The sequence below is a fragment of the Odocoileus virginianus genome, chromosome 7, assembly GCF_023699985.2.
Source record: "Odocoileus virginianus isolate 20LAN1187 ecotype Illinois chromosome 7, Ovbor_1.2, whole genome shotgun sequence".
Lineage (NCBI taxonomy): Eukaryota > Metazoa > Chordata > Mammalia > Artiodactyla > Cervidae > Odocoileus > Odocoileus virginianus.
In genome coordinates this window covers 33,344,696-33,370,906 of record NC_069680.1, presented here as the reverse complement: position 1 = coordinate 33,370,906, position 26,211 = coordinate 33,344,696, and the positions used below count along the sequence as shown (strand labels likewise).

At 57.5% G+C, this 26,211-nt stretch overlaps 1 protein-coding gene across 1 annotated transcript; it reads left to right on the top strand.

Moving 5' to 3' along the window:
* Nucleotides 1-15,395: 15,395 nt before the first annotated feature.
* LOC139035882 (homeobox protein MSX-3-like) lies at nucleotides 15,396-20,611 on the top strand. Its single transcript, XM_070469824.1, has 3 exons — nucleotides 15,396-15,586; nucleotides 16,099-17,429; nucleotides 17,656-20,611. Exons 1-2 carry the CDS (start codon nucleotides 15,396-15,398, stop codon nucleotides 16,685-16,687), a joined length of 780 nt encoding a protein of 259 aa, XP_070325925.1. The 3' UTR covers nucleotides 16,688-17,429; nucleotides 17,656-20,611.
* Nucleotides 20,612-26,211: the final 5,600 nt, after the last annotated feature.

Below are 26,211 nucleotides of genomic sequence, written 5' to 3'. Positions count from 1 at the left end.
TCTCTGCTAAATCTGATGAACAGCGGGAAAATGAAAAAAGGAAACAAATTGAGGAAGGAGGGGGTTTCAGGAGAAGTGGCCAGGGCGGCTGCCGCTGGGAAAGGGCACAGCTGGTCCCGGAGGCGGGACGGCAAGGGCTCGCTTGGAATCCACCTGAGGTTGGTGCCAGGAGAGCAAGAGGCCCTGGTGGGGCCTGGAACTCTCTGGAGGCTGGGCCGGATCCTCCCGCTAGAAGCAGCGATGGAAAGCACTGTGGTGACCGTTCTCAGGAGGGCACGCCAGGCTGGGGTCAGGGACAGGGAGTGCACACGGTACCTGGGGCTGGCCGCCTGCTCCGAGGCACGGTCCCAGCTGCTGGTGACTCTCCCCAAACAGCTGCTCTCCTCCAGGATCCTCGCCCTGGGGGCGGGGACCGGGCGGCCCCACGCTGCTGTGGCTTCTGGAAACCCTCCCTCCTGCCCCCAGTGCTGCCCAGTGACCGGGGAGGGCCACCTGTGTCCCTCCGGGCCTCGACGTCTCCCTCCCACCTGGGGAAGCCGGCCCCCAAACGCTCCTCTCCGATCTGGGCCACTAGACAATGTGATCACTTGGAAAAAACTGCTTGTCAGCTTCATACCCGAGGAAGAAACACAAGCTAAATCAACATGCTGTGTGCTAAGTCACTTCAGTCATGTCTGCTCTTTGCAACCCCGTGGACTATAGCACATCAGGTTCCTCTGCCCATGGAATTCTCCAGGCAAGAATACTGGAGTGGGTTGCCATGCTCTTCTCCAGGGGATCTTCCTGACCCAGGGATCGAACCCGGGTCTCCCGCTAGCAGGCGAACTCTACCATCTGACCCATCTTTCCACTTAAAAACCTGAATGTCACATGGACAGGATAGAGATAGAGAAAGTCCACTGGTGACCAGAGCACCGAAAACGGGAACGGAGCTGTGAGCTCAGACTCGCTTGGGAGCCCCAGCAGCAGCTCCGCGTGACCGCGGCCCTGACCACAGATGCTGACTGTGCAGGATGGGATGCTCCTGGCCGGAACCCCGCAGGGGCGCCCTGGGGCTCTGTGCTCTCCTTGGGGCAGAGCCCAGAGGACTCCTGCCCCAGCCGGGCTGGGGTCCTGCTCTGCTATCAGCACCCTCGACCTGGAGGAAGAGGGAGGGAACCGACACCCCGCGACCCTGGCGCATGCTCCCTGCTCTCTCAGGGACGGGCAGGGCTGCTCCCTCCTTCCTTCCCATCAAGGCTGGACTACTGGTTGGACCAGCCGGCTGCTGTCTGAGCCTTTGATCGGTGTTTGGACAGGCGCGGGTGCTGCCAGGAGGAGTGGGCCCTGCTGACCAACGGGGTCCCCAGATGGCTCCGCCCAAGCTCCTGTGGCCCCTTGGTCAGCCCCAGGGCCCCAGCCACAGCCAGCCTCCATCGCCCCTGCGGGTCATCCTTTCCCTCTTCACTTCCAGATCTCAAGGGGGGCCTCTGAATAAGGCCCCCCTGGAGTCTCACCCCCTCCCCAGGGGCCTCCAGCACAGGCGCTGTGTCCCAGCTCACTGGCCCTGCTCGGCAAGGTTAGGAGGTGGACACAGTGGGCATTCGTGTGTCCAGCCTGCCGAGCAGCAGACGTATTTGAGATGGACGAGAGGGAGGGAGAACCAAGCTCAGGTCAGCTTCCCACATGACAGGCTCCTCTACCCTGGGTCAACCGTGTCCACACCTGGACTATGGCCACCCCAGGTGCAGCTCGAGGCCCAGGGAAGGCCTCAAGTGGGGCCTTTAGTCCCCACTCCCCAGGCCCGGGCATGCCGACAACCCCAGAAAGGGTCTAGGTTGGACGGCAGCCTCAGGCAAGGGCAGGTGGAAGGCCCTCTGACTGGGGTTGGAAATGGTGCTGGTGGCCGGCTCTGTGCTCAGCTGTGACTGGCCGGGGGCACAGAGAGCCTCAAGCAGGCCAGGCCCACCGCCCAGAGCTCAGAGGGAGGGCAGGCCCCCAACTCCGCACAGCAGGCTGGGGGGTGGGGGAGACATGTGCCCCCCTCAGATGGAACCGTGCCTCCCACCTGCTTGATCTTGAGAGCTCACGCCTGGGCAGCCAGCCAGGCACTCCATTCCTTTCCGTTTTCAAGGCAATAACAGGATGCTGGCCCAACTCCCTCACCCCATCTGGAACTTCCTAGGGGGCAGCTAGTGGGGGGGTCCTTGTGGCGGCAGCTTCCTGACTTCCTGCCAGTCTGTGTGCTGAGGCACCTCAGGCAGATGACCGGGCAGGAACCCACAGGTCAAGGCGGAGACTGAGTTCAATTTTAGAAAAGACAGACAGACCTTGCTGGGTGGGGGGACACTCGGCAGGGCTGTGCCCACAACAGACCCCGAAGGGACTGTGGGGGCCACGGGGGCCAGGGAGAGCCTCCGGTCCTGGGTGTGGTCCTGCTTCCCAGGGGTGCTGCACAGGGGTGAGGGAGAAGGGAACCTGAGAGCCACAGTCCCAGCTGAGGCCCGGGGGAGGCGAGGGTGCCGGTCAGCACGAGACGTGTCCATAGCTGTCCTGCAGCTTCACCTGGTCAGGCTGAGGTTCACCCACGGAGGCCCCTGGCCAGGTGAGGTCTCTGCACTCACGGCCCCAGATTTCAAAGGAGCCCTTCCTGGTCTGGTGTCTGGGCCTCATCACAAGGTGGAGGCCAGCAGGAGACCCGAGGGCCCCAGTCTGACAGGTGTCCCCGAGGACCCTGGGCCTGGCAGCCCGGCTGAGAGCAGGACCAGCGCAGTGGAACCAGCCCCCGCACTGCAGGTCTTTGGGCTCCAGGAACCACAGGTGGGTGGGGGGGAATCCGTTGTCTGTGTATGTGCGAGGGTGGGTGGTGTGGCCGAAGGGGAGGCCATGCCAAGGAGAGGCCTTCCCAGAGCCTGCTGAAGGAGAGGTGGAGGAAGTTGCAAGGCCCAGGGGACAGGGGAGTTGGGGACCCAGGCTTTCTTGTGGCGCTAGGCCCAGGGACGGGCTCCACTCTGCAGAGCCCCTCAGAAGTCCCCCACACCCTGTGACAAGCAGGAGCCCTGCTCCCTGAGGTCTCAGGGCAGCGGGACCCCTCATGTCACCTCCAGCCTCAAACCCCAGGCCCTGAAGATCCCTTATGCAGCCTTGGGCTGGGGGGAAGCACAGCACGGCCTGGGGAGGCTCAGTCTGAGCTGGGGCGGGGCCCCAAGGAGTTGTTCTCTAGAGTTCCTTCCTGGCTCCCTAGGGCTGCATTCCAGGGCCAGGCCACAGCCTGAAAAAGCCCCACAGCTATTTCTTCAATGAATGAATGAATGAGGGAATGAACGAATGAAGCGAGTCTAAATCCCGGCTCTGCCCCCTTGCATGAAAAGCTGATTGTTCCAGGTAGAGAACAGACACCCCAGGAAGACGTGTGCAAACGGAAAGTGCCCTACTCCGACTGCCACCCACATGTCTGCTGGCCAGGCCCTCACGGCCGCGGGCAGAGCAGGGGGCTAAGGGAACAGGAGCTGGCCCCCAAGGGCACTACTCCACCACCATCCCCGCCCCCGCCATCAGCTCGAGCCCCCCGGGGCAGGACCTATGGGGTCCTTCACACCACCCGCTCCAGGCGGGCCCAGCACAGCCTCGGAGGCCCGAGCTCCAGGACGACTGGGATGGGGTCTTGGCGGGCTGTCCCCTAAACCTATCCGAATTTTCTCTCCTTCTCCGTCTCATTCTTTCAACAAACACTAAAAACAACCCAACACTATCTGGGAGACGCACCTGGTCACAGTGGGGTCAGGACGGCTGGTCACGCACGGCCGCGCAGAAACAGGCCGGGCCGTGTCCCCGCGCGCCAGCCCAAAGGGGCGCGGAACGGGACCAGGCGGCCCGGGGAGGGGCGGAGCTTCGCTTCCTCCCTGAGCGTAGACTCCGCCCCCGCAACCATGATCCCGCCCCCGCGCTCCTGCACAAAGGGGCCCGGGCGGGGGAAGGGCAGGGTGGGGCGGGGCTTCCCAGAGCGTAGGCTCCGCCCCCTCGACCTTGACCTCTCCCCCCGGGCTTCGGTTTCTCCGCGGGTTTTGATCAAGTTGAAAAGGAAAGGATGAAAAGGAGCTGAACTCGAGGGGCCAGACGGTAGCTCCGCGCGGGGTGGGAGCGCTGAGGACGCCGCGAAGCCGGCGGGGGCGTCAAAAGGGCAAAAACCCTGGGCGCAGACGGAGGAGGGAGGCCGGGGAGGAGGCGGCGGGGAGGGGACAGAGGCGGGGTGTGTTGGGGAGAAGAGAGGAGAGGAAAGGCGGAGTGTGTGGGGAAAGGAGAGGCGGGGTGTGAGGGGAGGCAGTGGTGGGCGGGGAGAGCCAGGGGAAGCGGCCCGAGATGACGCCCGGGGAACGGGAGGCCGGGTCGGGGAGGGCGGCGGGAAGGAGCGGCCGCAGGACCGGCCCCGGCGCCCTCCCCGGGACCTGCCCGGCCTCCCCACGAGGCCCCGCCGGGCCGTGGCGTCTGAGGGCCGTTGCCGGCCCGGGGACTCCGCTGCGGGACGCTCCAGAAGCCTCCCGGGCACCCAGGGCACGGAGCCTGGGCCGGGCTCTCTGCCTGGGAGGCCGACGGGGGCGGCTGGCGTGAGTCCCGGCAGCCGACGGGAGGAGCGCGCCTCTCCCCGGTGACCGGGGACGCCCTCGTGTGCACGATAGAGGCGCCGCGCCCCTGCCCGACCTCGAGGGGCTCCTGTGGGGAGCCGGGGACGTGGATCCGGCCCTCGCGTGGGAAGCCTGCTGCCAGCCGGCGCCTGCCCTGCGCTTCCGAAGCCAGAAGGGCCAGATTGGAGAGTCTGGGGCTGGGGGCCCTCGTGGCCAGAGCACCTCTGAGTCGGGGAGCCTGGCTTCCTCGGCCGCTGTGGGAACCGAGGATCACAGGGCGGAGCCCTCCCCCACGGGGTGCTGAGGGCCCGCGGCTTCCTGCCCCTCCGCCTCACCCTCCCGGGTCCGAGGAGCAGGACCTGCGTGGACCTCCGCCTGCAGCAGCTCAGCCCAACCTCCCTCCAGCCCCACACCTGGTGGACGAGGGGGTATGGAAGGGTGGGCAGCGAGCCCCCCGGGGAGAGGCAGGGCTGTGAAGATGCTCCTCACCAGAGAGCCCCCCCTGGGAGGAGCACTGGCCCACTGCCCAGGGGTCTGGGACCGAGCCTCAGCGGGCTGCCTGAGCCCTGCTCTGCCCCTTGTCGGCGGGTGGGGACCACTCAGGGTCCTGGGCGCCTTTCCTCGGGTGGTAGAGGGCGTGACTGCCTCCGGAAGAGGACTGGGACTGGCTGTGGTGGGACCCATCCTGCCTTACCGCTGACAACCTGGGAAGCATTGTCCTTTTCTGGGTCTTGTGTGGCCACAGGCTGCCCAGCCCGGACCTGGTGGGGGGTGGGGGGGGGTGGGGACAGGCTCATCTTGGGTGACCGAGGCCACATGGCAGGGAGTGCCTGGATCCTAGGAGCTCTCAAGCTGGGACATCCCTCAGCTTTGCCTCAGACCCTTTCGGGCCTCGGTTGAGGGTCCTGCCGCTGCCCCGACCCCCCGCATGTCTCCCCACCCCTCAGAGCACAGGGAGCGTTCAGTCCTGCAGAGCTCCCTGGCGTGCCGGGCTCCTCGCCACCGGCTCCAGGTGGGATGAACACCCCCAGGATCTCACACGTGCCCCAGAGGGTCCACTGACTCAGTGCCAGGCTGAGGGGCACAGAATGGGACCCCAACTCAGGCTTGGCCACCAGGGAAGTAAAGATCCCTCTATTCTGGTCAAGGCCCAGTCCTCTGTTGGCCCACTGCACAGAGGCCCTGAAATAGCCAGGCTCCACCTCACGAGGCCGCAGGTGTGGGTCAGGGTCGGGGGCCAGGGTGGCTGCCCGGAGCCTGTGCCATTCCTGGGAGGTGCTCCCTCCATGCCCGTGAACTTTCCCCACAATGAGCCTGTCACCCCGACCCTTCTGGAGTCTGGGAGCTGCGCTTCATTCTGCTGGGGCAGTCTGGGGGTACCCAACCCTGGTTCCCTCCTGACTCAAGACCTGGCTTGACAGCTACCCTGCCCAGGACCTGGCGGTCAGACCCACTGCTAAAATGTTCGTTCAGCTGCTTGGTCTAAATAGGCTTTCAGACCAGGATTAAATTAGATGCTGTTATTAGTTACCCGCTATCCTATGTTGTTTCCAAACACAGCCTCCTCAAACACACACAGTTCACATTGCCGACCAGCTTTGATCGAGAAGAATCCCACTGGCTCCAGTCAGGCCCTCGTCGGCCCCCGCCAATGGTCTCTGCAGAGCTCCTGGTTGCAGCCCACCCACCGTGCTGGAGGAATCTGTGAGGCTGGAATAGAGACTGTCATACCTCCTCTGGTCTGAGCCTCTGAGGCTTCATGCCCAACTCTGCCCTGACGCATTTAGAACAAAACTCAGTCTCAGCCCTGGGTGTGATGACTGAGGTCCTCTTGCCTCTCCCGCCTCTGTCCCCACAGTGCTCCTGGCCTTGGAGTCTCTGCTCAGATTTCATGCTGAGTTTCCTTGACCAGGCCGCTTAAGCGTCCCTCTCCTGTGTCAGGCCCCATCATGGCTGTAGGAGAATGCACTGGAAATGCCCTGTGTGACCCCTGGGCCCCTTGTTGCTTCTCATTCACTCCGTGTCCCTGGAGAGCCCCAGGCACTGCCCAGCAGCCACTGTGGAGGGTGCAAGCAACCTCCTTCCCCTTGACAGGGCACGGGCCGGGAGGATGCACTTTCTGGGGCCGGTCCCTTTGGCCCTCACTGCAAGTTGGCCTCCAGCCTGGCCATGTTCAGGAGCAAGGCCATCAGCACAGAGAGAACTTCCTGAGGCAGGGTCTGTTCAGTGTGAACACAAGTGCCAGAGCACCCTTGAAAGTCCCCTGCAGCTCCCGTCTGGGGGCGCCCCAGCTCTGGCTTACTTTGGCCCTGGACCCAGACCAGGCTGGCTGACGCGGCCTGTGTGTGACCTTGCCCAGGTTGAGGGGAAGCCCCAGAGAGGCAGGCAAGGCGGGCACCTCCATCTTTCCGCTTCATGCCTGAGCACAGGGCCACAGAGGGCTACCCCCCGACCTGTCCCCGGGACCAGGACCTGCTGGCTGGCTTGAGTCGGCAGCGTGTGGCCTTCCTCCTGCCCACAGGGATCTGAAGCAGGATTAGGCAGGATTACAAACTCCAGAAGCCTCCCACAGAGACTCAGAGGCCTGCCTGCCCTGTTGGGAGTGGTCCTGCTGCACAGGGTTGGGGAAGGCTGACAGCACTTTGGCAGAACCCCCACTTCAGTGGAGAGAGGGTCTCTCACCACAGAGCTGACCCTGAGACTAGCCAGAGGTCCCTCCCCTCTCGAGGCCCCGGGCAACTATGCGGGCACCATCAGCCCTGAGGGCCTGGGACAAGACGGACCCCTTCCCTCCCCTGAGCAGCCGACCCAGTAGCCTGTTTCCCCCTAAGGCCACCTGCGTGGCTGGTGACCTGCTCTCCCCCAGGCCTCTGTGCCTGGTTGACTGGAGGGGGTGCAAGGACAGTGGGCAGAGGCTTTGATGACCATGACCAAGGGGATTCTTTGTGTGTTTGCTCTGGCTTATGTGGGGGAGACCAAGCAGGAGTCTAGGGCCCAGAGAGGTTAAGATGCCAGGTCAGATGGCACAGCCCTTCAGCAGAGCCAAGTCTGGAACCAGGCACGCGAGTCCCAGACCCCCTTGACCCTCCCTGACCCCTCCTTCCCCTTTCCGCCTCCCTGACCCCTCCTTCCCCTTTCCCCTCCCTCACCCCCCCTTCCCCCTTCACCCTCCCTCACCCGCCCTTCCCCCTTCCCCCTCCCTCACCCCTCCTTCCCCCTTCCCCCTCCCTCACCCCTCCTTCCCCCTTCACCCTCCCTCACCCCTCCTTCCCCTTTCCCCTCCCTCAACCCCCCTTTCCCGTTCCCCTCCCTCACCCCTCCTTCCCTCTTCCCCCTCCCTCACCCCTCCTTCCCCCTTCCCCCTCCCTCACCCCCCCTTCCCCCTTCCCCCTCCCTCACCCCCCCTTCCCCCTTCCCCCTCCCTCACCCCCCTTCCCCCTTCCCCCTCCTTCCCCCTCCCTCCTCCTTCCCCCTCACCCCTCCTTCCCCCTTCCCCCTCCCTCACCCCCCTTCCCCCTTCCCCCTCCTTCCCCCTCCTTCCCCCTTCCCCCTCCCTCACCCCCCTTCCCCCTTCCCCACCCCTCCTTCCCCCTTCCCCCTCCCTCACCCCCTCCCTCCTCCTTCCCCCTCCCTCACCCCTCCTTCCCCCTCCTTCCCCCTCCCTCACCCCCTCCCTCCTCCTTCCCCCTCCCTCACCCCTCCTTCCCCCTCCTTCCCCCTCCTTCCCCCTCCCTCACCCCTCCTTCCCCCTTCCCGCTCCCTCACCCCCCCTTCCCCGTTCCCCTCCCTCACCCCTCCTTCCCGCTTCACCCTCCCTCACCCCCCCTTCCCCCTTCCCCCTCCCTCACCCCCCCTTCCCCCTTCACCCTCCCTCACCCCCCCTTCCCCTCAAGACCCACCTGTAACTGGCACTAGGTTCACGGCCCTGGTCCTCTGCCACAGGTGAGCTCTGAGCCCAGGAGGGCGGGCATCACACAGGTGATGCAGTGCTGCATCATGCAAGGGGCGGAGCTCAGGGTGGGTGGGGTGTGAGACGTGGGCCTCCAACTCCTGCCTACAGGCATTAGCATCTAGAACCTTCCACCTGCCCTAAGTACAAGGGGCTCCATGGGCAGGTGGGTAGCTGGGCTGTTGGAGCAGGGGCTCCCAGGCATCGCCCCCAGGCTTCTTGCTGTCTGTGAGGACAGTCTGATATTGCTCATTACCAGGGGAAAAGGAGAACTCCCCTTGCGTGTTCTAGAACACGGTTCATCCTCATGACTGTGCTCAGGGACCCTCTCTCTGCTGCAGGGTGGCTAGACGCTGGGCCACCCCAGACAGAGGAAATCAGTTCTGGGTTCTCCCAGCAACGAACTTGACTCCGCAGTCCCTGAAACGATTTTCACAGCCAGGGAGGCGTGATTGTATTCTCCAGCTCATTAACCAGCTGAAGCCTGGCACAGACACGTCCCCTGCACGGAGCAGAGCTAGAGGATCCCACAGGTCCGTCTCGCCTGGAGACAAGCCAGGCCTCCCGCTGTCCCCCAAACGCCCCGCCTGCTTATTCAGGCCCATTGAACACTCCTAAGGCCCTGGGGAGGGGCCAGGCCAGGATTGAAGGGCCCGGCTGGGCATTCAGAGGTGGCCGTGTGCTGGGCAGTTGGGCTGGGCAGGGAGAAGGCCTTTGGGAGGAAATACATGGCCTGGCTGAATAGGACCCTCTCCAGCTTCCCGGGGGAGTGGCCAGACTCAGGAGGACCCCTCCGTCTCTCCCAGGATGGGGTCTGGGGCCACGGCCTTCCCCATCCATGCTACAAGCCCACAGCCCTCACCAGCACTTCCGTCCACAGTGCCCGTGGCTGGCGAGAGGCCCTTTCCACAGTGCGACAGCCTGTGGAGTAGGGCAAAAGACTGCCTGGGGGGGCCAGGGGGGCCCCCCACCGCCCTCTCCGAACCAGGACCACCTGTCTCCCAGGCCAGTGGGGTACGGGGCGGGGGGCCCGAGCCAGCCCTTCCTGTAGCGCTGAGAAGGGCAATGAGGCCCTGTGCCTGGGCTCCTTCATGCCTCCCTCCTCTGCCCAGAGCCAGGGGCTGCCTCGGGGCTCCTGGCTGGACTCCAGGTTCCCCCTGCCCAGGTGCCACGGGGACACTCCTGTGGATTCCCAGAGTCCTCGCAGCAGGCTGGCAAGCAGCACGGAGATGAGCCAGGTCCCAGGCACTGCTGGGCAGTGAGCGTGACCCCGCCGCGCCCGGCCCTGGAACTGCCCACTGCTCCCATTGCTGCCCTCCCCTGGCTCCCTGCACTCAGGCCACACAGGGTCTCCTCTGCTCCGGGGGCTTGACTTCCCCCCAGTCCCTCCTCAGTCAGAGGGTCCTGAGGCTCTGGGTGGGCCGTTAACTCCCAGGAGAGGTGGAGTCAGTCGCTCAGAGTCCTGGGATCCCTGTCCTTGAGTCCCATGGCCCCTCAGGCCTCACGGGTCCTAGGGTCCCTTCTCTGAGCTCTGTGGCCCTGGCCTCTGCCCCCAACATCTCTCTCCATCCCAGCTTCCCTTTCCCTCCTCCCCAGTCAAGGCCAAGGACACATGTTAAAGTGTGTGCTACCAAATGGATGTAAAATGAAAACAGATACAGAAACATCCCTGAAAAAACCTCAAATACTTGGAAACTCAGTAACACACTTCTGAGTGATCTTGGGTCAAAGAGGAAATCAAAAGAGAATTAATAAAAAAAAATTTTTAAAAGAGAGAATTAATATTTTGAACTAAGAATGAAAACATCGAAATTGTAGGACGCACCAAAGCAGTGCTTACAGGAAACTTCATGGCGCTGACGGCTACACCAGGAAAGAAGAAAGGTTAGAAATCCATGAGCGCTTCCACACTGAGAAACTTGAAAAAGCAGAGCAAACTAAATGTAAACTAAGTAAAGGAAACGAAAAGAGCAATGAAATAGAAAGCAGGAAACAATAAAGATAATGAATCTCAGAGCTGGTTGCTAGAGATCAGGGCACTGATAAGCCTTCACTGCCCAAAGGGCTAGCGCCAGGGGACTCTCGTGGCCCTCGTAGTTCACCCCTGGGTCACGGTCCTGCCCTATCGCCTGCCCTGGAGCGCCAACCAGAGGCCCTGGGTCTAATCACTGTCCCCTCTGGGCCTTGGAGCCGAAGGGCATCAAGCCTGGAGTGGCAGCTTGGCTCCTGTTTCCAGAGCCATCCTACACTCACCCCCATCTTCTCCTGAATGGTGTTTTCCCGCCATGCCCTTCCTTTTTTCAAGCATCTCCAAAGTTGTTCACTCTTAAGAATAATATATATATATATTTACAATTCAGTAATTCCAAAATAGCATCCTCTCTGCGGAGCTTTGTGGACTCTCCCACCCATCCTACGCTTCAGGTCCACGTCTGGGCTGCACCGCAAGCTGTCCCTAGGGCCCCCTGTTTCTGCAGGCAAGGACTTCCCTGGCCTGCTGCTGTCTTGTGTCCACCGAGACCTCCAGCTCACCTGGTCTCTGCAGTTAGACGCCCACAGCCAGCTCCCCCAGGAGACAGAGCCCCACCTCCACCGGGCACAGACAGTCTGACTCCCAGCTCTGCCAGCAGAGGGGACCTGAGCGCATCCCACGTGGGGGCTTGGCGACAGGGCGGGGCAGGCAGAGCAAGGGAGGTGGCTCAGGATGCCCAGGGCCTGGACTCTGCAAGAGCTGGCGCCACAGTGAGGCCCAGGTACCTCTGACCCATGGAGACAGTGCCAGGCCCCCACCCCAGGCAGTGTGCAGAGGACAGAGCACGGACATGAGAGTGACTCGCGGCTGGGCCCATCCCGCCGGACCCCTGCCAAATCGCCTCCCTCAGAGCCTGTTTCCTCTCCCACAAAAGTGGGGATGATAAGAAGTGCCGGGTAGGGGATGCCAGCTCCCTACTGCCTCTGTCCAGAGGCACTGTCCAGAGGCACTGTCTCCCGACTGCAGACAGCCCAGATACACCCCTGCACAGACCTGGGGCCAGAAGTCCAGGTGGGTCTCCCTCGGCTACATCAGGTGTGAGTAGCCTGGGCTGGTCCTGCTGGAGGCTCTGGGTCCTCTAGAGGCCACAGCCAAAGCCAGCTGTGACGAGCTCAGTCCGTCCCACACTGCCCCTCTGGCCTCTCGAGGACCCTCACAATTAGACTGGGTCTCCCTGGATGCTCCAGAAGGCTCTAGCCATCCCAAAGCAGCTGATGAACAGTCTCAATCCCAGCTTTGCCACATACCGTGACATACTGCCGGGTCCTGAGGATTAGGTAGCAGCGGTAGGGGTGGGGAGGGGTCCTTCTGTACCGGACAAAATTACTCGCACCTGTTGCTCTGGACAGAGCGTCACTCGATAAAAATGGGCTCCTCCTCTGGTTCCTCTCCAGGAGGCGTGCCCAGGTTTCCAAGTCCTGCACGTAAAGGATAAACATGAAGGTGAATTGGCAGAGAGGTTAGACGGGAACAGGAGAAAAGGAAAGACGTGGGGAGACACCTTGAAGTGACAGGGGTCTCAGGATGAGTCCCGGGGCCTTCTCTCCTCAGCCCCCACGTTCGCCTGAGCCCTCCCCATCTCATGGGCCTCATCCGACCTGGAGCAGGTCCTCCCCTGAGCGACACCGCAGCATCCACCTGGGGAGACGGATCTCCTGTCCGCTGGCCTCTCCCTCATCACACCCACCAGCTGCTGGAGAGTGTCATCTAGCCCTCTTCTGGCCAGAGTCATGGAAAGTACCATTTGTATTTGGAGCAATTTTCCAATAAGTTGAGAAGGAAAAAGTCAAAGGAACCAGCACAGATGCCTTTGAGAAGGAGAGTGGTCCCAGCCTTTCAGGATGAAAGGGAGGCTGTTGGGGGCCTCGGCTGAGAGAGGTGACAGAGGGTGAGGCATGAAGCGGTAGAGCCGCACCATGCTCCCTGCAGACTGCACTGTCTGGAAGGCGCGGCCTTTAGAAGGGGCCCAGAGGAGGGGCGGTGCTGCCCTGGAGCAAGACCAGGAGTCAGCTGTCTGTAGGCCACGGGCCAGCAATGGCGCCCCACCTGCAAGCCACCATGGAGACCACGCCAGCTGCCTCCATCCACGTGCAAAAGGGGACGGTCAGTGTCCTCAGTCACGTGATGCCAGCTTCCCTCCCTCAGCACCGTTGCTGTGAGCGTGACTTACTTTCTCTCACTTCAGCAGACCCTCCCCTCCACCAGGTTTTAAGACGGGGAGAGCGTTTCTGTTCCTGAGTCCCGTGCAGATCCAAACCCCGCTGGATGAGTCCTACAAAACAAAATCCGTTCTCAGAACTCACCTCCCTACGCTGACTGCACTGACAGGAGGCCTCTCGGTGTCCGATCCCCATGTCTGGACTCGTCCCTCGTTTCTGGAATGTGCTCAACCTGTGAAGTCAGCACCAAAAGGAGGTACCAGGACACAGGAAGAACAGGTGTCTAGCCTTTGCTGACCTCCTGGCCCCTCAGGGCTCAGAGCAAACTGCAGGAACAACGTCGCTCAGACTGGGGTCAGTGTCTGCCCCAGTGCGGACTGAGCGGGCCGGTCTTTGAGGCTTTGCTATCATTTCAGGGGCTCACTTGAGATGGGGTGGGGAGTTGGCACTGACTTCAGCACCTACCAGCCTCAAGAGGGGCCACTGCCAGGTCTGGGCCTGGTCTCCTGTCCATAGGCCTGGCTGGCCTGCTTCTGAGCCACTGGAAAGCCAGGTGCCCGCAGGTGTCTTCATCTCTTCTGGTGACGGGAGACAGTGCCCAGGCTCTGTAGCTGGGTCCAGGCTTCTGTGTCCAAAGCCCGCACGTTGACGGAAATGGGATCCTGTCCTTCTCACGCCCACCACCCCTGCCCACCTCCCCTGCCCACCTCCAGCCCCAGTGGGGCTGGAGAAGCCACTGTGCCAGAGCCTGTTCATGCTCGGTGCTGGGGTCTGGCTTTGCTGTCCACGCCCAGGGGCTCTCCTCCATCCTCCAGCCCTGGGGCTGGGCCAGGCAGGAGACTGGTCAGCACTGGCTCCCCTTGCTGAAAGGGAGACACACCAGTCCAGATGCCTCCAGGGAGACCTCCTGAAGGTCAGCACCTGTACCTCGCCCCACAGCCCCTTCCCACCCCAGACCAGCCAGGCACAGCCCAGGCCCTGCGGCATCCACCCAGAAGCCACTTCTGGGCCATCCTGAGTGGACAAGGAGCAGGCCGAGGGAGCTGGCTGTTTTCCTCATTAAAATTCTTTTTCAAAGGCTCCAGTGAGTGGCCTGTTAAACTATCAGGAGAAAGACCTTCAAAGAAAGTGCTTTAATGATGCAATTATTTTCAATCAACTCAGAACATCTTTGTTACATGAGAAAAAGGCAATTTATCTAGGAATGCAGAAAGAGCTGGTCTAGCCTCAGACACACGCCTGGCCAGAGGGCTCTGGCCCTTTCAGTCTTGCTTCTAAATTTGCATGGTGAGAAACTTTCTGAGTAAATTTCTCTAGCTTAACAGGACAAAGCATCACCCAAAGCTAGCTTTCCTTAAACAACTTTGGTTTTTCAAAAATAAACATGTGTCGATTTAGTTTGCTGCTTCTGCGTTCCGGGTTATTACTCCGACATGAAATCGTTACTGGCAAACCTATCTTGTGATTTATTCTAAAATTCATGCGAGGTTCTTCCGTTCGCGGAAAGACTGCAGAGAAGTGCCTTGTCTGAAGCACTCAAGAAGGTTTCCAAACCAAAGATCGGTCCAGTTTCGGAGAAAGAGTCCCAATAAGTGCTAGTCTCTGTCGGACCTTGGCTCCTTCTAGAACCCGGCCGGGGATCCGGCTCCATCTGGTCGCGGCGTATCGGGAGCAGCTCGACCGACGCGGCAGGGATCTGTCGGAACTAGCGTCGCAGGGCTTTTCCCAGGTCCCAGGGCCCGGGTTTTCCGAGGATTGGGCCGAGCAAGCGCGGAGCGGGAGAGGCTGACGGTGAATCCAACGCCCAGTGACCGACCTCGCGACCGGCGGCCCGAGGCGCCCTGCTTGTGTCCCAGGCCCCGCGTCGGAGGCCTGTGAGACATGGGCGCCTCGGCCGGCCCCCGGCCCTGCCCTGGGACGTTCGCCGCGCCCCGCCGGCCGCTCCCGGGGCCAGGCTGTGGGACGCCAGGGAGAGCGCCCGGCAGCTACGGGCGCCTGAAAAGCCACCCAGGCTCAGGGCGCCGTGGCCCGACTTCCAGGCAACCGAAGCAGAGTCTCCAGTCCGGGCGCAAGGTCAGTCAAAAGTGGTCCCCAGGGTTTTTGGAGAGAGTGCCTGGAAGTGCCACAAGGCAGGCCCGCGCGGATGGTTCTGGCTCCGGGCTTCAGCGCAGCGGGATGAGCAGCCCGCGGGCGAGGACACGGCGGGAGGCGCCGGACCGAGGCTCAACCCCGTCGCGCCCACTGTGGGCTCCTCCACGCGAGGAGGCTGGGGCCAGCTCCTCATGCTCCCCGGTGCCCCAGCCGCATCCCAGCCCTGCCACAGCGGCTCCAGGAAATCGACGGGGTGCGCCGGACTGGCCGGGGCTGGGGCGCACGGGTCGCAGTCCTGGGCTTGGCCGGCGGCCCCGCCCCTCCTTGCCCGTGCCCTCCTCCCGGGTCAGCGAAATCAATGGGCGTCTGGACCCACGTGGCAGCCACTGCGGCGATTTGACAGCTGGGTGTGAAAGGGGCGCTGCTTCTTATAAAAAGGGAACCGAGGGAGGGGGCGCCGCGGAGCCCCCGGCAGTCTCGCGTCATGCTGCCCCCACGTTGCACCCGCCGGGCTCCGCTAGCCCAGCGCCCGCCGGCCAGGGCATGGCCCCGCTTCGCTCGGCATGAACCCGGCTGGGCTTAGGACGTACGACGGGGACCGTGCGAGGCCCGGCCCGCTGCCCTTTGGCGTCGAGTCGTTGCTGGAGACCGAGCGCTGGCCGGGCTCGGAGCCCGTGCAACCCCGGGAGAGGCTGCGGGGCACCGCGGAACCCCGGACCTGGTTCCCGCCGGCCGCCCCCTCCAGCGCCCCCACGTAAGTGCTCTGTCGCGCGGTCCCGAGCTGAGAGAGGAGCCTGCTCGGCCCGGGCTCGGAGGACCAGGGCGGGAAAGGCGCTGTCGTTCGTAACTTCGGAAATAGCCATCCACTAACGCGCCGGCCTGAGTGCAAAGAAAGAAACCAGCCCACGAGAGCCCGCCCAAGCCCTCCGGCGCGCGAGTCCTGTCCCCTCTGTCCCCTCCAAACAGGTCTACCCTGGGGGCGGGCCCGCAACCCCAGACGCAGGGCCTCTGGTCTCAGAGTCTCTCCGGCCGCGCACCCTACCGTCTCCGGCCACGGCCGACCTCTGTTTCCCCTCCTCGCTCAACGCTCAGGTCTTGCTGCAGCTTCGTGCTCAAGTTTCCCGCTTTTCCAAGCGGGCAGAGTTGCCCTCCTCCCTGGGGAGCAGAGCCCCAGTCCACTTCGCCCCGCTCCGAGCGCAGTCCCCCCTCCCCCCCGTGCCTCGCTTCATTACCGCAAAGGCTTTCGGGGTCCCGTCTCACCTGAAGCTCGCGGTCATGGAGCCGGGACTCACATCCAGAATCGGCCCTGGCGGCGATCCCGGAGTGCGTCCGAGTGCCCTCTTTGTGCTCTTCCCCCCCAGGTCCACCCTGCGCCCTCCGGAAGCAAAAGAGCAACCGCAAGAAGCGGACGCCCTTCACCACCGCGCAGCTGCTGGCGCTGGAGCGCAGGTTCGGTAGCAGCAGTGCCTGTCCATCGCGGGGCGCACCGCGTTCTCCAGCAGCCTGTCTCTCCGAGACGCAGGTCAAGATCTGGTTTCAGAACCGCCGGGCCAAGGCCAAGCGACTGCAGGAGGCTGAGCTGGAGAAGCTGAAGCTGACGGCCAGGCCGCTGCTGCCCCCGTGCTCCCTGCTCTTCCCGCTGGGCACCCGCCTTCACGCCGCCCAGCTGCAGATGCCCGGACTCCTCGCCGAGCCCGTGGCCGCCTACGGCCTGTATTACTGGCCTAGAGCCTCGAGACCCTGGGGCTGGGGTCCGCTGGGCAGGAAGGGCGGGGCGGGGCCGGTGGACCTCCGCCGCCGGGAAGGAGGAGGGATCTCGCTGCTGCGCAGCGGGCGTCTGGGGTCCTCTACTTGACTTGTCTTTAAGGTTTTCGTGTTTTCTTGTAGTAGAGTTGCAATTGATGCACAAACCTATCTTACGGGTATCTTACGGATATTTGAAAGCTTTTTAAAAAGTCATGTTTGTACAAATTTTCCTGAAAAACAGTGAACATAGTTTTATAGTGTGGAAATGGACCGAAATAGGGCTTCTCTCTGTGTACAAAGCAGCCAGTAAAGCATTTTGAGACCCTGTCTCCAGCAACCGCGGGGGCTCGGAACCTAGTAGGTTGTTTCTGGCTGCGGCGGCGGAAGCCGATTCCGTACAGAGACAAGACAATGATAGTTTGGCGCCGCGGTTCCTAAAGAGAAACTTACCGGTTGCTTTCACTAACGAACTTTCTCGGCGTCGTGGCCGACTGAAAACTTCCACGTTTATTTTAAGGCAATTTCCCCACGTTAATTTATTTTCTCCACTCCACCAGAGGCGAGGTACTGTCTACGGGAACGTGTGTGATGCGCAGGGCGCCCACGCTTCGGCCGCCGGCCTCCGGGCCTTGGCGGAACGCGGGGCGGAGCGCGGGCCTGGCGCGGCCGCTTGGCTTCCGCGAGAACGGAGCCCGAGGGGGACGGCGGTCCGGGGTGTCAGGCGCACCCACAGCAGGACCGGCGGAGCCTGCGGTCAGAACTTCCCAACGACTGCCCGGGATGGCTGGTGGACATCAGGAGACCTGATCCTCATCCTCCCACTGCCTCTGGACATCGTGCTCAGGCGCCAGGTGAGAAGAGGAGCTGACCCTTGGAGCTGGAGGTGGGACCCGGACTGCAAACCGCCTGGGCTGCGGGGGCATGGGCTGCTCCGGGCCCCCAGGGGAAGGAATTCCCAGCCCTTCCTTCCGTGAGGATTGCAGAGTTGGGGTCCTGCCGCCTGGAGAAGAGGAAGGAGATGGAGTTTCAGGCAGCAGGAAGCAAGGGTGGTGCGGCATTAATTTCTGTGTTTAGCAGGCATTCTCCCCCGGTTTCCTGGAAAAATGCAAAGTCAGGACTTGAGAGAGAAGCTACCCGAGTTCTTGAAGCACAGCTGCTGGAGATGAAGGCCTGGTGATGGGAGGAGGAAGTCAGCTGCAGCCCACCTCTCCTCTGATGTGGACCAGCGAGTCCTGAACCTGTGCTCTTTAAACTCGGAACCCAACTCCAGTCACGACTTTCAAGGGGGTGGTCTGGAAATGTGGAGAAGGCCGAGAAGGCGGGCAGGGTCCCTGCACCAAGGGAGCTTGGCTGAGGGGCTGGGGGCCCGAGGGCGGCCACGGAGCGGGTTCTGTCTGCTCAGGCCCCCGCAGAAGTGCACGTGCTGCTTTCTAAGGCCGGTCGATATTTGATCCTTTCCTCCGCAGCACAGAGCACCAGGCAGCCCGGGCTCAGGAAGGAGCCAGCCGCATTGGTTTGCTCCGTCTCCATATCCGGTTCTTAGGTTCTTACCAAGACGCCCCGGGGGGCCTCACCGCTCAGGTCCCCACAGAGGTGGTTGGCCCTCTTTTGTCCAACTCAGGGCTTGGCACCCAGACTACCGGAGGGTGACTGAGGCTCCATGGGGCCCAGAGCCCACCAGCTGGGTGCCCTTGCTGGGCAAGGCTGAGGCAGACTTTCCAAGATTGTTCTGGTGGTTCTAGAATAGGGTCCCCCGCAGGACGGGAGAGGGCAGTTCGCCCGTGGACTTCTGCTTGGGCCCCTGAATGCTCTGGGCAGGTCTCGGGGCCCGGGGGCACTGTGGCTGTCTCCTCGGCCACTGTGTCTTCAAGGCCTCGAGCAGCCAGGAGCCCACTGGAGCCAGTGTGGGAGCATTCACCTGTCGTGACCCTGCATGGAAGGCTCCAAGCTGCAGCGCCCTGCCCCCTCACTGCATGCCGGGTTCCTGTCTTCGGGTTTGGAGACAGCAGCCCTCCCGTGGGGCACCCCCTGGACAGAGGGGCAGGACAGCAGTTCAGGGCAGACCACGCCTCTTTGGAGGTACAGGGCCTGCTGATCCAGAGACAGAGGGTGGGCAGAGTTGTGCAAAGGTGTGGACTCTGGGCGACCCCTGGAAGTGCAGATCGCGGAAGGTGGGACCATGGAGGACCCCAGGTCGTGACCCGCTCGCCAAGCCCGAGTCTCGGGCTCCCACGTCAGTGTCACCTCTGCTGCCTGGGTGGGATCAGGCTGGGCCCCAGGGTCCCACCTGACCCCCAGTCAGCTCCAGGGCCCCTGCTGGCCCCTGAACCAGCCTGGCCTACTCTGTGTCTGGGGGGATGCCCCCAGCCCACTCCAGGCGTGGACCCCTGAGGGTACGGCTGGCTCAGTCTTGCTTCAGGACTTCCGGGGGAGGGACTGCACCGTCTAAACATGGATCTTGAATGATCACAGACAGCAGTTGCCAGGAGGATAGAGACCCCCTCAAGGGGCTCCTCTGACACCGGGCACTTCCTGAGCTGGGCTGGGGGGCTGTGGGCTCTGCTGTCCTTGCCAGAACATGCAGGCGATTTTACATTTGCTTTTGTGAGCATGAAACATTTCACTACAAGAAAACACTACCGAGGTACTTCACCCCGATAGGCTGGAAGGCTAAAATGATCGCCTTGTAAAGAATGAGGCCATTTCTGTATCACCTGAGGTCACGCGCTGCTGGAGACAGCCAGCAGCGGGCACGGGCAGGTTCTCTCTGGCCTCCCGGCCAGTGCTGCGCACACCCTCAGAAGTGCTTCTCAGTGACCACACCACACCTGAGTCCCGGCGTGACAGTGCGTAATGCTCCCCAGATGGCCCAGAGTTCTGGGACTTTCATATGAGTTTTAAACAAGTGTTGTCTCATTAACTAAGTACACACAGTTTTGCTGTTTCCGATAGTCTATGTGTTGTGCTGTATTTCCATCAATTAGACGATTAGGAAAAATAACCATACAACAAATTAACCAGCATGGTCCGTGATGATAAGATGCAAAATTTCAGAGGCAGTAAAATGTGGACAGGAAATGTCTCAGCATGTATGAAGCATGTGTTTTTAAAAACCACACCAGACAGCTGCATTATTCCTTTAAACATTCAAGGAATGATGTCACTGTTTTTCCAGGTTGACTTTGAAAATCTGTAGAATGAGGAACTTCGTGCTCATGCCTACGCTCAGTGAGGCCCTGTGCCCACAACATGGGGCGGTGAATGCTGTACCCAGAGGCCCAGGGGCAGCGCCCAGCGCCTGAAGGAGGCAGGATTAACTTTCCTTAAATGGAGCTGAAACAAAACGCAGCGGTACACATCACTCACTTTTCTCCTGCGTTATGGGCTGGCTAGAGCCTGCAGTGTGAGTGTGGACAGAAGTTTCCAGAAGAGGCATCTTCGTCTCACTCTTGCTTTTTGAAGCAAACACTTCTCCGTTTCACCATAAGCATGATGTGTGCAGGGTTTTCAGGTGCCTTACGTTTCCTTCTCCAACTAGTTAATAGGGCGTTTTAATATCAGTGAAGGTTGCACTTTATTAAATGCTTTTTTGGCATATATTTAGGTGATCAGTTGCTTCCCCTTTGAATTTGTTAACATGGTAAATAACAGCAGAAAGTCCAGTTTCTCCCTATCATGTCCAACACTTGTTTCTATCTGACATTTTGATTGCAGTCAGCCAAGTGAATGTGAAGCCTCAGACTTTAATCTGTGTTTAGTAGTGATACCATCTTCTCATGTGCTCATTTGCCATTTTTATGTATCTTCTTTAGAGAAATATCCGCTTAAGTCCTTTGCCTAGTTTTTAGTTGAGTTTTCTTTGGGTTGAGCATTTGTAAGCATTCTTTATATACTCAGGATATTAAATCCTCATCAGATATAGAATTTGCAAATGTTTTCTTCCATTATGTGGGTTTTCTTTCCACTTTCTTGACAGTGTCCTTTGAAATACAAAAGATTTTAATTTGATTAAATCCATTATAGCTATTTTTAATTTTGTTGCTTGCACTTAAAAAAAAATTGATTTGGCTGGGCCAGGTTTTAGTTGCAGGGTGTCTAGTTGCAGCCTGTGGGATCTCTACTTGTGGCATGCTAACTCTGAGTTGCAGGACCAGCCCGGGGCATCCTTTGCTGGGAGCAAGGAGTCTTTAGCCACTGGATCGCCAGGGAAGTCCTCGCTTATGCTTGTGGTGGCATACTTAAGAATCTTTTGCCAAACCCACAATCATGAAGATTCACTCTGGTTTTTCCCTAAGTGTTTTATAGTTGTATTTCTTACATTTAGACTTTTGATCCATTTTTTTAATATTCTGTAAGGTAAGTATCCAACTTGGTGCTTTTGCATGTGGTTATCCAACTATCCCAGCACCATTTGTTGAAAAGACTACTCTATCCCTATTGTCTTTGCATGCCCTCAAATATCGCTTGACCATAGGTGTGTGGGTTTATTTCTGGACCTTCAGTTCTATTCCATTGATCTGTATATTTATTCTCTGCCAGTACCAGTGTCTGGATTACTGTTGCTTTGTAGTAAGTTTTTTTCTTTTTTTGGTAGTAAGTTTTGAAATCTTACTGTTTTGCTCTTCTTTCAAGGACAAGAATGACCTATTCTGGGGTCCTTGCAATTCCATATGAATTATAGAATCAGATTGTCAATTTCTACAAAGAAGTCCACTAGGTTTCTGATAGAGAGTGCATTGAATCTGTAAATTAAGGAATATTGCCATGTTAACAATGTTAAGTTAATCATGTGCATGAGATGTTTTTCTAATTATTTAACTCTTCTTTATCTGAACAGTGTTCTATAGCTTTCATGGTATTTGTTCCTCAGTCACGAAGTTGTGTCCAGCTCTTTGCAGCCCCATGAACTGCAGCACATAGGCTTCCCTGTCCTTCACTATCTCCCAGAGATTCTTCAAACTCATGTCCACTAAGTTGGTGATGCCATCCAACCATCTCATCTTCTGCATTCCCTTCTCCTCTTGCCCTTAATCTTTCCCAGCATCAGGGTCTTTTCCAATGAGTTGGCTCTTCCCATCAGGTGGCCAAAGTGTTGGAGTTTCAGCTTCAGTATCAGTCCTTCCAATGAATATGCAGGATTGATCTCCTTTCGGATTGACTAGTTTGAACTCCTTGTTATCCAAGGGACTCTCAAGAGTCTTCTCCAGCACCACAATTTGAGTGAATCAATTCTTTGGCACTCAGCCTTCTTTATAGTCCAACTCTCACATGCATACATGACTCCTGGAAAAACTATAGTTTTGACTATACAGATCTTTGTCAACAAAGTGATGTCTCTGCTTTTTAATATGCTGTCTAGGTTTGTCATAGTTTTTCCTCCAAAGGTAAGGCATCTTTTAATTTCATGGCTGCAGTGCTTGTCAACAGTGATTTTGGAGCCAAGAAAAATAAAATCTGTCACTGTTTCCCCATCTATTTGCCATGAAGTGATGGGGCCAAATGCCATGATCTTAGTTTTTTGAATGTTGAATTTTAAGCCAGGCTTTTCACTCTCCTATTTCACCCTCATCAAGATGCTCTTTAGTTCCTCTTCACTTTCTGTCATTAGAGTGGCATCATCTGGGCCTTATTATTTATTTTTCTGGTGATTGGTTGGATTATTTTAGTGAAGACTGTCTGCTACACCCCCACCCTCCCACCTCCCCACCAGTGGTGAGTGCTGTGCTGAGGGAGACACAGCCCTGGGGCCACACCCCGCTGTTAAACTCCACCAATTGCCGAAGTAGATGTTTTTCTGGAACTCTCTTGCTTTTTCTATGATCCAATGATTGTTGGCAATTTGATCTCTGGTTTCTCTATCTTTTCTAAATCCAGCTTGAACATCTGGAAGTTCTAGGTTCACGTGTTGTTGAAGCCTGACTTGGAGAATTTTGAGCATTACTTTGCTACTGTGTGAGATGAGTGTAGTTGTGCAGCAGTTTGAACATTCTTTGCCATTGCCTTTCTTTGGGATTGGAATGAACACTGACCTTTTCCAGTCCTGTGGCCACCGCTGAGTTTCCCAAATTTGTTGGCATATTGAGTGCAGCACTTTCACAGCATTGTCTTTTAGGATTTGAAATAGCTCAGCTAGAATTCCATCACATCCACTAGCTTTGTTTGTAGTGAGGCTTCCTAAGGTTCACTTGACTTCACACTCCAGGATGTCTGGCTCTAGGTGAGTGATCACACCATCATAGTTGTCTATGTGTCATGAAGATCTTTTTTGTACCATTCTTCTATGTATTCTTGCCTCCTCTTCTTAATGTCTTCTGCTTCTGTTAGGTCCATACCATTTCTGTGCTTTATTGTGCCCATCTTTGAATGAAATGTTCCCTTGGTATCTCTAATTTTCTTGAAGAGATCTCTAGTCTTTCCCATTCTGTTGCTGGGAAAACATCTACTTCTGCTTTATTGACTATGCCAAAGCTTTTGACTGTGTGGATCACAACAAACTGTGGAAATTTCTTCAAGAGATGGGAATACCAGACCACCTGACCTGCCTCCTGAGAAATCTGTATGCAGGTCAGGAAGCAACAGCTAGAACCAGACATGGAACAACAGACTGGTTCCAAATTGGGAGAAGAGTACATCAAGGCTGTATATTGTCACCTTGCTTATTTAACTTATATGCAGAGTAAATTATGCAAAATGCCAGGATGGATGAAGCACAAGCTGGAATCAAGATCACCAGGAGCAATATCAACAACCTCAGATATGCAGATGACACCATCCTTACGGCAGAAAGCAAAGAGGAACTAAAGAATGTCTTGATGAAGGTGAAAAAGAACAGTGAAAAGGCTAGCTTAACACTCAACATTCAAAAAACAAAGATCATGGCATCTGGTCCCATCACTTCATGGCAAAAAGATGGGGAAACAATGGAAACAGTGAGAGACTTTATTTTCTTGGTTTCCAAAATCACTGCAGATGGTCACTGCAGCCATGAAAATAAAAGATGCTTGCTCCTTGGAAAAGAGCTATGAAAACCTAGACAGCATATTAAAAAGCAGCGACATCACTTTGCTGACAAAGGTCATCTACTCAAAGCTATGGTTTTTCCAGTAGTCACATATGGATGTGAGAGTTGGACCATAAAGAAGGTTGAGCACCAAAAAATTGATGAACCATGGTGTTGGAGAAGATTCGAGTCCCTTGGACTGCAAGGAGATCCAACCATTCAATGGTAAATAAAATCAGTCCTGAATACTCATTGGAAGGACTGATGCTGAAACTGAAGCTCCAACACTTTGGCCACCTGATGCAAAGAACTAAGTCATAGAAAAAGACCCTGATGCTGGAAAGATTGAAGGCAGGAGGAGAAGGGGATAACAGAGGATGAGATGGTTGGATGGCATCACCCACTCTATGGACATGAGTTTGAGTAAACTCCTGGAGTTGGTGATGGACAGGGAAGCCTGGTGTGCTATAGTCCACAGGGTCGCAAAGAGTCGGACATGACTGAGCAACTGAACTGAATTGCCAGCTGACTGCTCTACTGATTTCAACAATCCTCTGGGCATAACTTCCTTTAAAACTTATCCAATCCAGTTCCGGCCTGTCTGACACAATCTTTTTTTTTTTAAACTGGAGTATACTTGCTTTATAATGCTATTAATTTCTGCTGTACAACAACAGTGTATCAGCTGTAAGTACACACACCCCGTCCCTCTTGAGCCTCCCTACTGCCCGCCCCATCCCACCCCTCCTGGTCATCACAGAGTATAGACTGAGCTCTCCTGTGAGCTATTTACACATCATAGTGCATATAAGTCAATGCCACTTTCTCAATTCATCATGCCCTCTCTTCCCCCCCCCCCCCATTCCCATAAGCCTCTTCTCTATGTGTCTCTATTTCTGCCCTGGAAATAGGTTTGTGTGTACCATTTTTCTGGATTCCATATATATATACATTAATATATGATATTTGATACAAGCTTTTCTGCGTTGGTGTTTCATGTTCCCACCCCATGAGGGCTCCCCTGGTTTTCTGATTCCCTGGTTCTGTCCTGTGAACCAGCCTCCAGCTTGGCCTTATCTCGAATCTCCTCCCGAGTATCCACCACTACCTCATGAAACTTGAGAACTTGCGTTTGAACTTTTCCACAGGATGTTGCAAACAGAGTCAGTCCTCTGGGAAGAGATTAGAAGCGATCTGGTGTTCTGACTGCTCATCCCCCTGCCCCCCAGTCTCTGAGCTGTGACTTTGGAGCCGGCGGGGAGGACAACGGTAGACGTTTCCGTGATACCCCTGCTCTAGGAGCTCAGTGGTGGGGCGCCAGCCTGGGGTCCTCTCCGCCATCTCTCCTGGTGAGAAACACTGCCCCACAGCTGGGGAAGTGACCAGCAGCCCAGCACTCTCAGTGGTGCCAAGGTGGAGCCTGCCTGCCAAGAGGGGACAGGGCAGGAGGGATCCCTCACCCCCACTTAGGCAGGCACTGGTCCCACTCCTCGGGGAAGGAGCCGGGGGAGGAAGCCTTGAGTCCTCAGCTGCAGCCCCTGGAGCAGGGTCTCTGCAGTGGAAGCATGTTTTGTCTTTAAAGAGACATTATGAACTCACGGAGGTAAGGATATTTGATGTGTTTCTTCCGGTTGTAGTTCTTGTTCACAGTCCACTCCAGCTGTCTTGCCCTTGACCGGCAGCTCCTTTCTGGGGTGCCTCCTGGGCCCAAGCTTGGTATTCCTCAATAGCTTCCTTGATCTCAAAAGACTGATCTAGGCTTTCAGTAAAGCTGTAGGTTTAGTAAATATGGTATATACATTATAGCTTACAACAGTACTTCTAATTCAAATTCAGGATTATGGGTTTTTAATGTCAATGCTCCCAAATCTACTTTTTCCCAAGTCAAAAAATTTCGGTTCTCAAAACTACTCAGGTCATTTGGCAATTGGGACATTTGAGTTGTTCTCAGTATTTAGTTATTAAAAATTTCACTGAATAAACTGCCTTTTGGGTAAATCTTTTGAAGTATTGCAACGTGGGTTCAGAATGTAGTCCTAAAAGTGGGACTGCTCGGTCACAGGTATGTGCAGAAGTAACTTTGTTAGGTATTGGTAAATTCCCCTTCCTAGGGGCTGCAGCGTGCAGCACCGCCACTGACCGCATGTGAGATGCCACTTCACACACAAAAGGGTGCGCCATCTAACCTTTGGGTTTTGTCAACTGGATGCAGAAGAACGGGTCTCTGTGCATTTTTATTTCTGTTTCTCTGAGTGAACTGAGGGGTCAGTTTCTGCCCCTCAGATGTTCTGCTTTGGCTAAGGTTGTGTAAAGGCAACACAGAAAGGGCATGGGTGGAAAAGTGAATTGGGGTGAAAATTCATACCTAGTAATTTTTAACAATCTATTTTTCTAGTAATTTATTTTAAAGTGGTCCTAGATCATAGATCTGCAGTCATATGGCAGAAACAAATATTCATTTTTTTAGCTAGAACCTAGACATGTCAGAGAAACTCCAGTGATAAATTCCAAGAAATACAAACTCACAGCCAAAACTCATAACGTTCCCCAGGAAACTAGGCAGCATGAGTGAGGCAGCGAAAGAAGGATGGAGGGATCAGACCCACGACTTCAGATACTGGTGCTATCAATCA